The sequence below is a fragment of the Sus scrofa genome, chromosome 16 (assembly GCF_054392235.1).
Source record: "Sus scrofa isolate SSC_HxYL_T2T_F1_AM1 chromosome 16, Sscrofa_HxYL_maternal_Yorkshire_Landrace_v2.0, whole genome shotgun sequence".
Lineage (NCBI taxonomy): Eukaryota > Metazoa > Chordata > Mammalia > Artiodactyla > Suidae > Sus > Sus scrofa.
Genome location: NC_139398.1, coordinates 34,732,489 through 34,748,762, shown reverse-complemented (window position 1 = coordinate 34,748,762; position 16,274 = coordinate 34,732,489). Strand labels below are relative to the sequence as shown.

Sequence of the window (16,274 nt, the reverse complement as noted above, 5' to 3'; positions counted from 1 at the left end):
GTATAGTCACTTTGGAAAACAGTTTTCCAGCTATTAATATATTAAACAAAAATTTACTATATGACCTAGCAACTCTCAATTTATGTTAAAAGAGATGGAAACAAACATCCATTCAAAGACTTGTATACAAATGTTCATAGCTGCATTATTCATAATAGCCAAAATGTGGAAACAACACAAATGTCCACCCAAATGGTGAATGGACAAACAAAATATGCCATATGTACATACAACAGAATACTAGTCAACCATAAAAGGTAACAAAAGTCCTGACATATGCTACAACATGGGTGAACCTCAAAAGCACTATGCTGAGGAAAAGAGGTCAGACACAAAAGACCAAATATTGTATGACTCCATTTATATGAAACAACCAGAAAGAGCAAACCTATAAAGTAGATTAGTAGCTGCCTAAGGCTGGAGGTAAAAATGGAGAGTGACCACAAACGGGAATGAGGTTTGTTTTTAAGGTGATAGAAAGTGGACTGTGGTGATAGGTGCACAACTCTGGAATAAGTTTACTAGAAACTACTGAATTGCATGCTTAAAATGAGTGAATTTTATGCTATATAATTTTTTGTAGCCACACCTGCAGCATGGGGAAGTTCCAGGGCCAGGGATCAAACCCGTGCCACAGCTGTAACCAGAGCCAGAGCAGTGACAACAGCAGATCCTTAACCCACTCCATTTGGTATATGAATTAAGCCTCAATGAGGGGAAGGATCAAGATGGCAGAGGAGTAAGACATAGTGCTCACCTTCGCCCACAAACACATCAAAAAAACACATCTGGAGTTCCCGTTGTGGCTCAGTGGTTAACAAATCCGAGTAGGAACCATGAGGTTTCAGGTTCGGTCCCTGGCCTCGCTTGGTGGGTTAGGGATCCGGTTTTGCCGTAAGCTGTGGTGCAGGTTGCAGACTCGGCTCAGATCCCGAGTTGCTGTGGCCCTGGTGTGGGCTGGGGGCTACAGCTCTGATTAGACCCCTAGACTGGGAACCTCCATATGCCGCGGGTGCAGCGCTGGAAAGGACAAAAAAAAAAAAAAAAAAAAAAAACCTACATGTAGAACAATTCACAGAGAACATCTTCTGAACGCTGGCAGAATAACTTAAACCTCCAAAAAGGGCAAGAAATCCTTAACCTAACTGGGTAAAACAAAAGAAAAAAAGAAAAAAGAGAGAGGGGGGAAAAAAGCAATCAGGATGAGACTAGCATTCTCGGGGGAGGGAGATGTGAAAGACAAAAGGAACCCACACCCTGGAAAGCCATCTAACCGAAAGGGAGATCAGCCAAGAAGGAGGGACCTCAAAGTTGCCAAGAAAAGTGCAGCAGCTGGACCAAGGAGGGCAAAGCAGAATGAGAGCCACACAGATCATCGGCACCACTGCCACAGACACCACAGCCTGAGATGCTCGGACAGGGGCAAGGCACTTAGACTCAGGCTCCAGAAGTCAGTTCCAGGGAGAGGACTAGGATTGGCTGTGTGGAGAGAGCCTGAGCAGGTAGGAAGCAGTGTGCAATGGACTGGAGAGCAGGATACCACAGACTCGGGTATGGAACACCACAACCAAGGGAACATGGGAGGAGACACTCAATCACTGTTCCTTCCCAGGACCCTGCAACTAGGAGCAGCCTGTGCAGTACCTCCTGCGTGGGCTAAGGGGGACAGGGTGCTTCTTGCATGGTCTACAGGTGGGGGGGGGGGCAAACCTTCACAGTTATCTGTGACTGCAGAGGTGGGCATGGCCCGGAACCACTAGGAGTCTGTGAACAGGCAGGACTTGCGGCCCCAATCACCTCAGAGTGCACCACAGAGGAGGGCATTGTGACTGAACACCACCAATTGTTGCTCTCACTCCCCTGGGAACTCACACCCTGCCGCTGCCATGGCCAAATTCTCTGGGCACCTCCTAAATCCACCTAAGGCTCATTACAACTTCCCAGGGCCCTGCAACTAGGAGCAGCCTGTGCCACCTTCCTGCAGCTCCTTGCTACTGTCAAGAGCCCAGCAACAAGGCAATGACTACTGGCCCTACCCATTACTTCCTTCTCCCTGGAAACACACTCAGCACCCTGGGGATAAGGGCCTGCTCACACTGAAGAAAGAGATAGCAAATATCCAAACTCCCACGCTAAAAATAAATAGTAACCCCCTACAAAATACAAAGGGTGTTCTTGAATAGAAAGAGCCCTCCAAGACTACAGTTTGGTATCCCTAAACTGACAGAAAAAGAAAAATATAAGCAAAATGAAGAAGCTCAGGAACCCTTCCCAGTTAAAAGAATGGGAGAATTCACCTGATGGTTCAACATATGCAAATCAATCAACGTCATACACCACATTAACAAAAGAAAAGTCAAAAACCACATGATCATCTCAATAGATGGAGAAACAGCATTTGACAAAGTCCAACATCCATTCACGATAAAAACTCTTACCAAAGTGGGTATAGAGGAACCATACTTTAACATAATAAAAGCTATTTATGACAAACCCACAGCAAATATAATACTCAATGGGGAAAAGCTGAAAGCCTTCCCACTAAAATCTGGAACAAGACAGGGATGCCCACTCTCACCACTGTTATTCAACATAGTATTGGAAGTCCTAGCCACAGCAATCAAACAAAAGAAATAAAAGGTATCCAAATTGGAAGAGAAGAAGTAAAATTGTCACTGTATGCAGATGATATGATACTATATATAGAAAACCCTAAGGACTCCACACAAAAACTACTCAAACTGATCAACGAATTCAGCAATGTAGCAGGATATAAGATTAACATTCAGAAATCAGTCGCATTTCTTTATACTAACAATGAAATATTACAAAAGGAATACCTTTTAAAATCACACCCCAAAAATTAAATACCTGGGAATAAACCTAACCAAGGAGGTGAAAGACTTATATGCTAAGAAGTATAAAACATTAATCAAGGAAATTAAAGAGGATTCAAAGAAATGGAAAGATATTCCATGCTCCTGGGTTGGAAAATTAATGTCATAAAAATGTCCACACTACCCAAAGCAATCTACAGATTCAAATGCAATCCCTATCAAATTACCCATAACATTTTTCACAAAACTAGAACAAACAATCCAAAAATTTACATAGAATCACAAAAGACCCAGAAATGCCAAAGCAATCCTGAGGGAAAAAAACCAAGCAGGAGGCATAACTCTCTCAGATTCCAGGCAATATTAGAAAGCCACAGGAATCAAGACAGTGTGGTACTGGTACCATAACAGACATACAGACCAATGGAACAGAATAGAGAACCCAGAAATAAACCCAGACACCTATGGTCAATTAATCTTTGACAAAGGAGGCAAGAATATAAAATGGGGAAAAGACAGTCTTTTCAGCAAATATTGCTGGGAAACCTGGACAGCTGCATGTAAATCAATGAAACTAGAACACATCTTCACTCCATGTACAAAAATAAACTCAAAATGGCTTAAAGACTTAAATGTAAGACAAGACAACATCAAACTCCTAGAAGAGAATATAGGCAAACATTCTCTGACATCAACCTTACAAATGTTTTCTTAGATCAGTCTCCCAAGGCAACAGAAATAAAAGCAAAAATAAACCAATGGGACCTAATCAAACTGACAAGCTTTTGCATAGCAAAGGAAACCATTAAAAAAAAAAAAAAAAAAAAAAAACAACCTAAGGAATGGAAGAAAATAGTTTCAAACCATGAAACTGAAAAGGGCTTAATCTCTAAAATATATAAACAACTTATACAACTCAACAGCAAAAAAACCCAACAACCCAATTGAAAGGGGGGCAAAAGACCTGAATACACATTTCTCCAAAGAAGATATACAGATGGCCAAAAAGTACATGAAAAAATGCTCAACATCACTGATTATTAGAGAAATGCAAATCAAAACTACTATGAGGTACCACCTCACACCAGTTAGAATGGCCATCATTAATATGTCCACAAAAAACGAATACTGGAGAGGATGTGGAGAAAAGGGAACCCTCCTCCACTGTTGGTGGGAATGTAAATTGGTACAACCACTATGGACAACAGTGTGGAGGTATCCCAGAAAACTATACATAGAGCTACCACATGACCCAGAAATCCCACTCTTGGGCATATACCCGGACAAAATTTTCCTTGAAAAAGACACATGTACCCGCATGTTCATTGCAGCACTATTCACAAGAGCCAAGACATGGAAACAACCTAAATGTCCACTGACAGATGAATGGATTAAGATGTGGTAGGAGTTCCCGTCATGGCTCAGCAGTTAACAAATCTGATTAGCATCCATGAGGACGCAGGTTCCATCCCTGGCCTTGCTCAGTGGGTTAAGGATCCGGCATTGCTGTGAGCTGTGGTGTAGGTCAAAGACGTGGCTTAGATCTGGCGTTGCTATGGCTGTGGTGTAGGCCAGCAGCTATAGCTCCAATTCGACCCCTAGCCAGAGGTGCGGCCCTAAAAAGGAAAAAAAAAAAAAAAAAAAAGATATGGTATATATACACAACGGAATACTACTCAGCCGTAAAAAAAAGCAAAATGCAATTTGCAGTAACATGGATGGAACTAGAGACTCTCATACTAAGTGAAGTAAGTCAGAAAGAGAAAGACAAATACCATATGATATCACTTATATCTGGAATCTAATATAGGGCACAAATGAACCTTTCCACAGAAAAGAAACTCATGGACTTGGAGAAGAGACTTGTGGTTGCCAAGTGAGAAGGGGGAGGGCGTGGGAGGGACTGGGAATTGGGGTTAATAGATGCAAACTATTACCTTTGGAATGGATAAGCAATGAGATCTTGCTGTATAGTACTGGGAACTCTATCTAGTCACTTATGATGGAAGATATTGTGAGAAAAAGAATGTGTATATGTATGTGTGACTGGGTCACTTTGCTGTACAAAAGAAAATTGACAGAACACCGTAAACCAACTACAATGGAAAAAATAAAAATCATTTTTTAAAAACCTCAATATAGTAATTTTTAAAGTAAACACTAAAAGAACCAATGAAATTCAAATTAATTTTAGATGTTGTTTGCTGAAATAATATCATATAGAATGAAACAACTTCTTTATTGTAAGACAAACTGATTATATCCCTCTGCCAGAGTCCTCTCATCTGCCATCAGATCAACATGTTAATGAATACCTATTGCCTGCATTAGGCACACACCTATTTTACTGTGTTACCATGACGACTCAATTTTCCCACTGTTTCTTCTATAGCTACTGTGAAAATTTCAGCCATAACCACAGCATATGGAAGTTCTCAGACCACAGATTGAATCCAAGCCACAGCTATGACCTACACCACAGCTGTGGCAACACCAGAACCTTTAACCCAGATCCTGTGGCTGGGGATCGAATCTGAGCCACTGCAGTCAGATTCTTAACCCAATGTGCCACAACAAGAACTCCTGAAAACTTTGTTCATAAAACACTTTATGATAAAACAAGCTTTCACTGGGCACCATGCATTGTTTTTATATGAAGAGCATCTTTGCTCCTTTCTCATGAGACCATGGCAGCTAAAAGTGAAAGTAGCATTTGAGCCCAGGTAAACACAGGAACTTCTACAGGCCACAGATGCAGCCCCCCCCCAAAAAATAAATAAAACCTCAAAAAGGTAAACAAATGCAGAGTTATGTCAAATTATTATCAAAATGAAAAAAACAATTTTTTTAATTTTATTTTATTTTTTGTCTGCACCCATTCCAGGGCCAGGGATTGAACCCACACCACAGCTATAACCAGACCACAGTAGTGACAATACCAGATCCTTAACCCACTGAGTCACGAAGGAACTCTAAAAAAACAAAAAATTTAAATTAATGAAAAGAATTCATGAACCCCTGAGAATATACCCATAAACCTCACTTTGAGAAACCTGCAATGTACCATCTCAGAAGCTACTAAAGTATGCTGCCTTTACATTGAATGTTCATACAGTTGAGCAATTCCAGTAAGTGCCCATTTGAAATGCTTTGGGAAGACAGATTCTATAATGCATGACCAAAAACAACCGTGTCTTCAGTTATGAACCTTTGGTGGACTTTTGAAATGGAAATTTATTTTAATATTTATAAGTCAAATAAGAATAACAATTTTAAAGCAAGAAACACCTGACAAAAAATAGCAGCATCCACTCATTTGAAAACGTTGAACATTTGACTCAAATGATTAACTGTTGAAAACCAGTATCATATAGTAAGTAAAACCATAAAAAAATTTCACAAAAGTAAATGTAATACACAATCACTTAAATCAATACTTACTATGTATGAAATTGTGTTGCATCTGATCAAAAAACACTTTATTGACTAAATTATGCCAATTAAAGCAAGATACCAGGCTTATAAATCTCCAGACTAATCATTAACTTGTTGATCTGTCAACAGACCAGAAGATCAGAGTAAAGGGATAGAATTTATTCTCAACAATAAAAAAAAAAACTATTCCAAATGTTTTACTGAGTTTCTTTTTATTTTTTTCATATCAAGTAGAGGCAATCCTTGCTTTGTGTGGTTCTGATATGCATGAATTTCAGTTACCATGCTTTAGATAAGTAATGCCCCAACAACATGGTTCGAATTTCAGTTACTATGATATATTAACTGTGAGTAATTGCACAAAGTACAAACTTTGCTATTAGCACTTCAGTCCAAAAGTCACTATACAAATAGCAGATGTGCATCCTGATCAATGACAACACCACTTTTTCCGCAGTCTGTGGCTGACTGGTCCCTGTGCATGTGGTATTCGGTTCATGTACAGAGAGCAAAAAACATGGTTGTGTTGCCTCCATGACTCCCAGGGATAAACCCATGTGACATTTAAATAGGTAATCGAAAGAGGGTTATTTGACAATGTCAACATTTTTAAAGGTGCAAAAAAGGCATTTCATTTCTTGCTATCTCTTCTTGAGAAACACTCAATTTACACATATGCCCAATTAGGAATAGAGATAATCATTTTATCATTTATTTGGAATTGTGAAAAAGTGGCCACAACCCTAAAGTCCATCAAAGGGAGAACAGCTAATCAGTACAGTGATTTTCAAAATGTGTCCTTAGATAAGGTATACCAGTAGCATGTGGGAATTTGTTAGAAATGCAAATTCTGGAGCCACACCAGATCTAAAGAATAGGAAACTCTAAAGGTGAAGTGTAGCATTTAATATTTTAACAAACCCTTCAGATGGTGCTGATGGCTATTAAAGTTTTAAAACCATTTAACTATGGTAAATTATACATGGTATGCTATATAGCACTTGGAAAGAATATAGCAATATAAATATAATGATATTAAAAAGCTCCAAGCAATATTGTGAGTTGGAAGAAATTATAACTATCTGATAACGTTTATGAAAATAAAAATAGTATACACTGCTATTTGATAGATACATTTAATATCTGCCAATAACTGCATGGAAAAATCTTAAAGAATATACAAATAATGAAAACAATGATAAAATCTGGGAAAGAGATTAAATGAAGATGATAAAGGAAGAATTTAGTTTTATCTGAAAAGTTTTAAATTCTGAATGAAAACATAACTTATGCATTACTCAATTAATTAAAATGTACTAACAGAATAGAGAGCATATAGCCATTTTTAAATAGGCATAAGGAAAGAAATTCTTATTTGGGGCTAAGTGACCCAAAAATTCTCAATATTTTATGAAAAGTTTTACTTCATCTACTTTTTTTTTGCATACAGAATATAGACAAAGCGTTTGTGATCCCAAGGATTCTGATTCCTGAACCTACATATATAATTAGTAAGAATCTGTGAGGAGGAATTCCCACTATGGCACAATGGGATCAGCAGCATCTAGGGAGCGATGGGATGCAGGTTTGATTACAGAACCGGCACAGTGGGTCAATGATCCAGTGTTGCAACAGCTGTGGCTTAGGTTGCAACTATGGCTCAGATCCGATCTCTGGCCTGGGAATTCCACATGCCAGTGAGTGGCCAAAAAAGGAAAAGAAAAAGAATCTGTGAGGAAACACAAAGAAAGCAAAAGGTAAACCCTCAATGTGGCTCAGCAGGTTAAGAACCAACTAGCATCATGAAGATGCAGGTTCAATCCTTGGCCTCGCTCAGTGGGTTAAGAATCCAGTGGTGCCATGACCTATGGTGTAGGTTGCAGATGAGGCTGGGATCCTGCGTTGCTGTGGCTGTTGTGTAGGTCGGCAGCTGTAGCTCCAATTAGACCCCCTAGCCTGGGAACTTCCATATGCCGCACATGTGGCCCTAAAAAAAAAAGAAAGTCAAAGGTGACTAGCATATTGGATCAGAGAAAATGTGGTACTGATTTTCACTAAATGACAAATGAAGGCTTTAGAAACTAGAGATGCATAAATATAATACTGATGCTGGGCAAAAGCCCAAAACAAATTACTAAACTGACTTCAAAATACCAAAAATGAAAGATGCATCAAAAAGAAATTGAACACTAACAAAAGAAGAGCATTTTTTAATGTGATTGTTATACTGATAGATCAATAAAACATTTAACATATCTTTTTAAGGTGTCCCAGGAGAGTGAGAATGAGGCTAAGAACATTACAGCATCAGAGTACTTTGAAGAAATTCATCAGGTGAATCTAAAATCCAGAAGACTTTAACTTAGTCTCACCCCCAAACTCAAAACTCCTCCCCCCTCTCCTCAATGGCTTTGGGGATCCTTTGTGTGTGAATACCTCTCTGACACCCACTTATTCATCGTAATGCTGCCTCTTGGATACTAGCCAAATCCTAACATCTGCTATTACAGGTGAGGATGTGGTCTGAAAACAGCATAGGGTGCTTTTCTATCTTCAAGACAGCCAACGAATTCCCTCAAGTTTTCTTGGCAGATGATATAGGATAATGTAGATGGGTGACAAAAAAGTTGGAGAATTTAGCTGAATAACTAGTATGCATGGATTCTAATATGAGTAAACAACTTAATCTAAAAAGTTGTTTAGCAGAAGTTCTCTTATGGCACAGCAGGTTAAGGATCCAGTGTTGACACAGCTGTGGCACAGGCCACAAGAGCAGCATGGGTTCGATCTCTGGCCCAGGAAATTCCACATGCTACAGGTATGGCCAAAAAAAAACAGAAAAAGAAAAAGTTGTTTAACAGATCAATGTAAAGAAGGGTTTCTTAGCACTCCCATTGTGGCTCAGTCGTTAACGAATCCAACTAGGAACCGTGAGGTTTCGGGTTCAATCCCTGGCCTTGCTCAGTGGGTTAAGGATCCAGTGTTGCCGGTGAGCTGTGGTGTAAACCACAGACGCAGCTCGGATCTGGCGTTGCTGTGGCTGTGGCGTAGGCTGGTGGCTACATCTCCGATTCAACCCCTAGCCTGGGAACCCCCATATGCCGCAGGTGCGGCCCTAGGGGAAGAAAAAAAAAAAATTATAAGAAGGGTTTCCAATGGCATACCAAAGTCTGACTCTTGCCATATTTAACAAGTATCAATTTAATGCAAACTTATTGCACTGTTATCAAATTTGCAATTCCAAAAAAAAAGATCAGATCATTAATACACTGAATATCAGAATGAAAAACTAGAGCATTGAGCTAACAAAAAAAAGAAAATGAAACTGAAATAAAGAGTAAAAGTTAAAAAGGAAATACCTGTACTGTACTTTTTATTTAAAATTTTAATGTAGGAGTTCCCTTCGTGGCTCAGTAGTTAACAAATCTAACTAGGAACCATGAGGTTGTGGGTTCGATCCCTGGCCTTTCTCAGTGGGTTAAGGATCCAGCATTGCCGTGAGCTGAGGTGTAGGTCGCAGATGCGGCTCAGATCCCGAGTTGTTGTGTCTCCTGCGTAGGCCAGTGGCTATAGCTCTGATTAGACCCCTAGCCTGGGAACGTCCATATGCCATGGGTGCGGCCTTAGAAAAAGGCAAAAAAACGAAAAAAAATAAAAATAAAACAAAATCTTAATGTAGATTATAATAATATGGATGCACATATGCACACACAAATTTAATAAAGACCGTTTGTGGTCTGTAAGGCCTGTAACACTATATGAGCCTTTAGAGAAAATTTTCTAAACCAGTAAGTCTTTCTCAAAAATAAGTTGTCTTTGAATTTGAGAAAAAAATCAAAGATATTAGATAAACATACTATAATGTTAAATTCGAGTTGAAATAGAGGAACAAATTAGTCATTCCAAAACTATTTTAGGAGTTCCCATCGTGGCTCAGTGGAAACGACTCTGACTAGTATCCATGAGGTTGCATGTTCAATCCCTGGCTTTGCTCAGTAGGTTAAGGATCCAGTGTTGCTGTGAACTGTGGTGTAGGTCGGAGACGTGGCTCAGATCTGGCATTGCTGTGTCTGTGCTATAGGCCAGTGGCTACAGCTCTGATTTGACCCCTAGCCTGGGAACCTCCATATGCCCTGGGTGTGGCCCTAAAATAAATAAATAAATAAATAAATCTACTTTACATGCATACTGGGGTTAAACAAATACACAAATGGATGGGTAGTAGGAAGGAGGTTTCTTACTGAAGGAAAGTGGAGGTTTCCAAGGAAGAAGAGGGAAGGCTAGAATGAACCAAAATGTACTGGATTAGAGTATGAACTCATGTTTTTAGCTTAATGTACATGCAAAAGGATACAGAAACAAGTATACATATAGAGCATACATAGGTTAGTTCACACACAAAAACTTCCTAGTTCTTTTGACTGAGGAGGCCTAGAAGCAGTGACATCCCAGGAACAACAAGCATATGAAGAACCTAGACCCTTTTTTCTAATACCACCCTCCTAAGAAACAGGTCTAATTCTAGTACTGGGATGGAGAAAATATGAGTCTGGAACATCACCTAGTACCAAAAAGTAAGGAAGGACAACCAAAAAAGCATATCAAAGAAAAGAACAAAAAACCCAGACTGAAAAAGCATTTTTATAATGGCCACAGCTGAAATGATCTCAGTAATAAAATAAATAAAATAGTATCAACTTATACTACGAGGTATAATAAATAGCTAGGAGTTGATACTGGTATAAATGAATGAATGAATGAATGAATGAATGAAAAAACAAATAATTCTTCCTTACAGAATTCCAAGTAGTTTACATAATTGCCACCCCCCACAGTAGATGGAGCTTAATTTTTCCACTCTCCCAGGTATGAGCTGCGTTTGTAGACTTGCTTCCAAAGACTGGTATATGGAAAGAGGATGAAAAAGTAACTTCAAAGTGGAAAAACTTTAAAACACCGTAACATGTACTGCTGATACGTGATTCTCATCACATAACCTCTGTGATATTTAGCCCCAAAACCCATAGCCTCAAGTCCAACCAAAAGAAAAACACCATTTAAAAAAAAAAAAAAATCAAGAGATATTCTACAAAATCCCTGACCAGTACTGCTGAAAACCGTCACGATCATGAAAAACAAAAAGACTCAGAAGCTACAATCAATCAGAAGAGACTGAACAGATGACGACTAAATGTAATGTTAATGTCTTGGAAAGGATATTAATTTTTTTAAAAGTGAAATCCAAACAAAGTTTGGAATTTAGTTTACGGTGATGTACTAATGTTGGTTTGTCACAATTGTAATGTGACATGGTAATGTAAGATATCAATAGAGGAGAAACCGGGTTGGGTTTGACCTGAACTGTGGTCTATCTTTACAGATTTTCTGTAAATTAAAAAAGATTCTGAGGAGTTCCCGTTGTGGCACAGTGGTTAACGAATCCGACTAAGAATCATGAAGTTGCGGTTTCGATCCCTGGCCTTGCTCAGTGGCTTAAGGATCTGGCATTGCAGTGAGCTGTGGTGTAGGTTGCAGATGCAGCTCGGACCCCGTGTTGCTGTGGCTGTGGTGTAGGCTGGCGGCTACAGCTCCGATTTGACCCCTAGCCTGGGAACCTCCATATGCCGTGGGAGCTGCCCTAGAAATGGAAAAAAGAAAAAAAAAAAAAAGGACTCTGAAATTAAAATTCGCTAAAACTTTGAAGTGGAAAAATTGATATGATCTCATCATTTAAACTCACACATATCTATATTTTCACCTCTTTCCATTGAAAAAGTCAAGAGGCAACGATACCTCAATATCAATGAATGTGTGTTGCATCCAGAATTGGTCTCTAAATATCATTCCTACTAACAAAATAGGTATCTGTGGGGAAATGCTCACTCAGAGACTTGGAAAGGAATGTACCAGGAAGTCGACATCATGTTGTGCCATAAAATAAGTGAGCTTTTAAAGACTAATGAGGTCATGTCAAAACTACATAACAATCAGGGACCCCCAATGGCCAAATCTGGGACAATTTAAACATCAAAAAGAATAATGACTGCAATTGACTGAAACACATGAAAATTTTAAAATCATAAATCCTAGAAATCAAAACAGAAAAAGCAAAAAAAAAACCCACAAAAACCATCACCATCAATAACAGCAATGACTCACTTATAACATCAACCCATAAGCTAAAAATGAGTGATAAAAGGGAAATAACTAAGCATTTATCCTAGCTCTCCATAAGAACTGTATTTCAGGGGACCCAAATAATATCAGTTAAGGAGGAAAAGCACTTTATTTTTTTTTTTTTAGGGCTGAAACTGCGGCCTATGGGAGTTCCCAGGCTAGAGGTCAAATCAGAGCTGCAGCGGCTGGCCTATGCCACAGCCATGGCAACAGCAGATTCGAGCCATATCTGTGACCTATATGGCAGCTTGTGACAAGGTTGGATCTTTAACCCACTGAGCAAGGCCAGAGATCGAACCCACATCTTCATGGATATTAGTTGGGTTCTTAACCCGCTGAGTCACAACAGGAACTCTAAAAATACTTCTTTTAGAAGAATGCCAACAAATAAAGTTAGATGAAACAACAGAATTAGAAAATCACCATCTTGGCCCTCATTAATAAGTCCACAAATAACAAGTGCTGGAAGGGCTGTGGAGAAAAGGGAACCCTCCTGCACTGTTGGTGGGAATGTAAACTGGTACAGCCACTATGGAGAACAGTTTGGAGATACCTTAGACATCTATACATAGAACTTCCACATGACCCTGCAATCCCACTCTTGGGCATATGTCCAGACAAAACTCTACTTAAAAAAGACACATGCACCCGCACATTCATTGCAGCACTATTCATAATAGCCAGGACATGGAAACAACCCAAATGTCCATTGACAGATGATTGGATTCGGAAGATGTGGTATATATACATAATGGAATACTACTCAGCCATAAAAAAGAATGACATAATGCCATTTGCAGCAACATGGATGGAACTAGAGAATCTCATACTGAGTGAAATGAGCCAGAAAGACAAAGACAAATACCATATGATATCACTTCTAACTGGAATCTAATATCCAGCACAAATGAACATCTCCTCCGAAAAGAAAATCATGGACTTGGAAAATAGACTTGCGGCTGCCTGATGGGAGAGGGAGGGAGTGGGAGGGATCGGGAGCTTGGGCTTATCAGACACAACTTAGAATAGATTTACAAGGAGATCTTGCTAAGTAGCATTGAGAATTATGTCTAGATACTCATGTTGCAACAGGACAAAGGGTGGGGGAAAAAATGTATACATCTAAGGATAACTTGATCCTCTTGCTGTACAGTGGGAAAAAAATAAATTAAAAAAATAAATTAATTTTTAAAAAATCACCATCTTGTAGCTCTCAATGAAATAAATGATTCAGGTATGAATAATAAATAAATGCTAAATCTATTGGGGTTCCTGCTGCGTGCAACAGGATCAGCAGCATCTCTGCAGTGTTGGGACATAGGTTTGATCCTGGGTGCGGCACAATGGGGATCAGGCATTGCCACAGCTGCCATGTAGGTCAAAACTGTGGCTCAGATCTGATCCCTAGACTGGGAGCTCCATATGCTGCGGGATGGACAAAAAGGAAAAAAAAATGCTAAACTTATTAAGTGAAGGGATGACTAGAATCTGGATACTTAGATGGTATCAAAGTATCTCCCCACAAAGTTCCTGCCCTTCTCCAGTATGTAATATTAACATTACAATGGAGGAATCAGATGTCCAAAGTTCCTCCACAGATCAACCTTAATTGCTAGTCACTGACAGTGACAACAACCAGACAACACATGCCACCCGATGCGCAACAATATGGATTATAATCAAGCCTTTGGTTCTTCCACAGGAAATACTGGAGATAAAGAAACAGCTAAAATGACATAAGGAAGCAATTAGAAAACCAGGAAGGAAGAACCTCATAGAGGACAACTAGACCTACATGCGTAATAAAGTTATGGGAAAGAAAATGAGAAAGAAAGGGTTAGTGCAGATTAAAATATATGTAAGAGAGGTACCTAAATAGGAAAAGAATCTGAAAAACAATGGATAGGTATCTATGTGTAACTGATTCACGTTGCTGTACAGCATAAATTATCACAACCATACTTCAATAAAACTTTAAAAAATGAAAAAAAAAGAGAGGTATGAAATACATGTGACATGTATCACTTGATTGGATCCATCTATGTCCGACATACCAGTCTTAAAATACATTTTGAGGGCAAATGGGGAAATTTAAATATAAAATCTTTATTAGAAATATCAAGGCGTTCTAAAGAACTGTTAGAAGTAATAGAACTACATTTAGGAGTTCCCGTCGTGGCGCAGTGGTTAATGAATCCGACTAGGAACCATGAAGTTGGGGGTTCGATCCCTGGCCTTGTTCAGTGGGTTAAGGATCCGGCGTTGCCATGAGCTGTGGTGTAGGTCGCAGATGCAGCTCGGATCCCGAGTTGCTGTGGCTGTGGCTCAGGCCAGTGGCTACAGCTCCGATTAGACTCCTAGCCTGGGAACTTCCATATGCCAGAGGAAGCAGCCCTAGAAAGGCAAAAAAACAAAAAATAAAAATAAAAATAAAAAAATAAAAAAAAACTGTAACTGCAATGTATACATCTAAGGATGACCTGACCCCCTTGCTGTACAGTGGGAAAATAATAAAAAAAAAAAAAAATAGAACTACATTTATATAAGAAAATGTCTCTTTTTTAAAGATAATACATTGAAGTATTTCAAAGTGAAAGGTGTGTGTGCCTAGCTTTTTTAATTCAAGTATAGTTGATCTATAATATTATATTAGTTTCAGGTGTACGACAGAGCAATCCAATACTTTTATAGATTATACTCCATTTAAAGTTATTACAAAAAATGGCTATCTTTCCTTGTGTTGTACAGTATATCTTTGGCGCTTACTTATTTTATACATAATAGTTTGGTTTTTTGCTTGGTTTTTGTCTTTTTGTCTTTTTAGGGCCACACCCCAGCACATGGGGTCTAATCAGACTGTAGCTGCCAGTCTACACCACAGTTCACAGCAACGCCGGATCCTTAACCCACTGAGCGAGGCCAGGGATCGAACCTGCAAGCTCATGGTTCCTAGTCGGATTCATTCCCACTGCATCATGATGACAGGAACTCCTATACAACAGAAAATGTCTTTAAAACATAGATTAATGAAACTAAAAGAAATTTACTAAAGGAAAGAAATGTAAAAAGTACATTTCGCTTTCATTTGAATAACAAAGTAATGTAACAAAGTAATAACATGCTAAAATAAACATTATAATTTGGTAAAAATCATCATAAGTGGAATTCAAATGACAAGAGCATTCGTCTTCAAATACGAAAGTATTAAGTTATATTATACATACCATTCACAGGGCTGCAGGGATCGAAATGCCTTAAAAGAAGCATCCATTCCAGCAAAATCCCAAAACTTAACATCATAGTCATATCCTCCAGTCACCAAACGGGCACCTGAGGGATCCAGACCCAAAGCAGAAACCTGGTTTAAAAAAAAATTAATTAATTGGAGAAAAACTACTTACAGTCTATTATAATCCCCAGTTCCTTTCCCTAGCGCCACTTCCTACCTTACAGGCATTGGAAGTTGAGATCACCCACTGCTGTTACTTCTGAAAGTGAAAATGGACAGCAGCTTCTATATTATTTGACTTTGTTATTATGAGTATTATTTCTTTGAAATAAAATATTTTTAATTTAACCTAATCACCAGCTTCATCCCAACTTATCTACCATCTACACAGAAGAGTTGTCACTACAATTTCATATGATAAACTAAGCTGCTTTAGTACATAAGTAGAAATCTTACTAACAATTCAGCTTTTTCAATAAACAATTTTGAGGAAGCTTTTTAAGATGGTTTGACTATCACTAGATGAAGAACACATGAATCTAAAAGTACCAAAATGAGGAGTTCCCGTCGTGGCGCAGTGGTTAACGAATCCGACT

The 16,274-nt window shown here is 38.8% G+C and overlaps 1 protein-coding gene across 2 annotated transcripts in view; it reads right to left on the bottom strand.

Moving 5' to 3' along the window:
- Positions 1 to 16,274, bottom strand: part of WDR70 (WD repeat domain 70) — a 290,519-nt gene that overhangs the window by 207,546 nt on the left and 66,699 nt on the right. For both annotated transcript variants that reach the window (XM_021076961.2, XM_021076962.2), the window contains exon 7: positions 15,674 to 15,807. In XM_021076961.2, the coding sequence (XP_020932620.2) occupies positions 15,674 to 15,807 (134 nt within the window). The remainder of the gene's footprint in view (positions 1 to 15,673; positions 15,808 to 16,274) is intronic.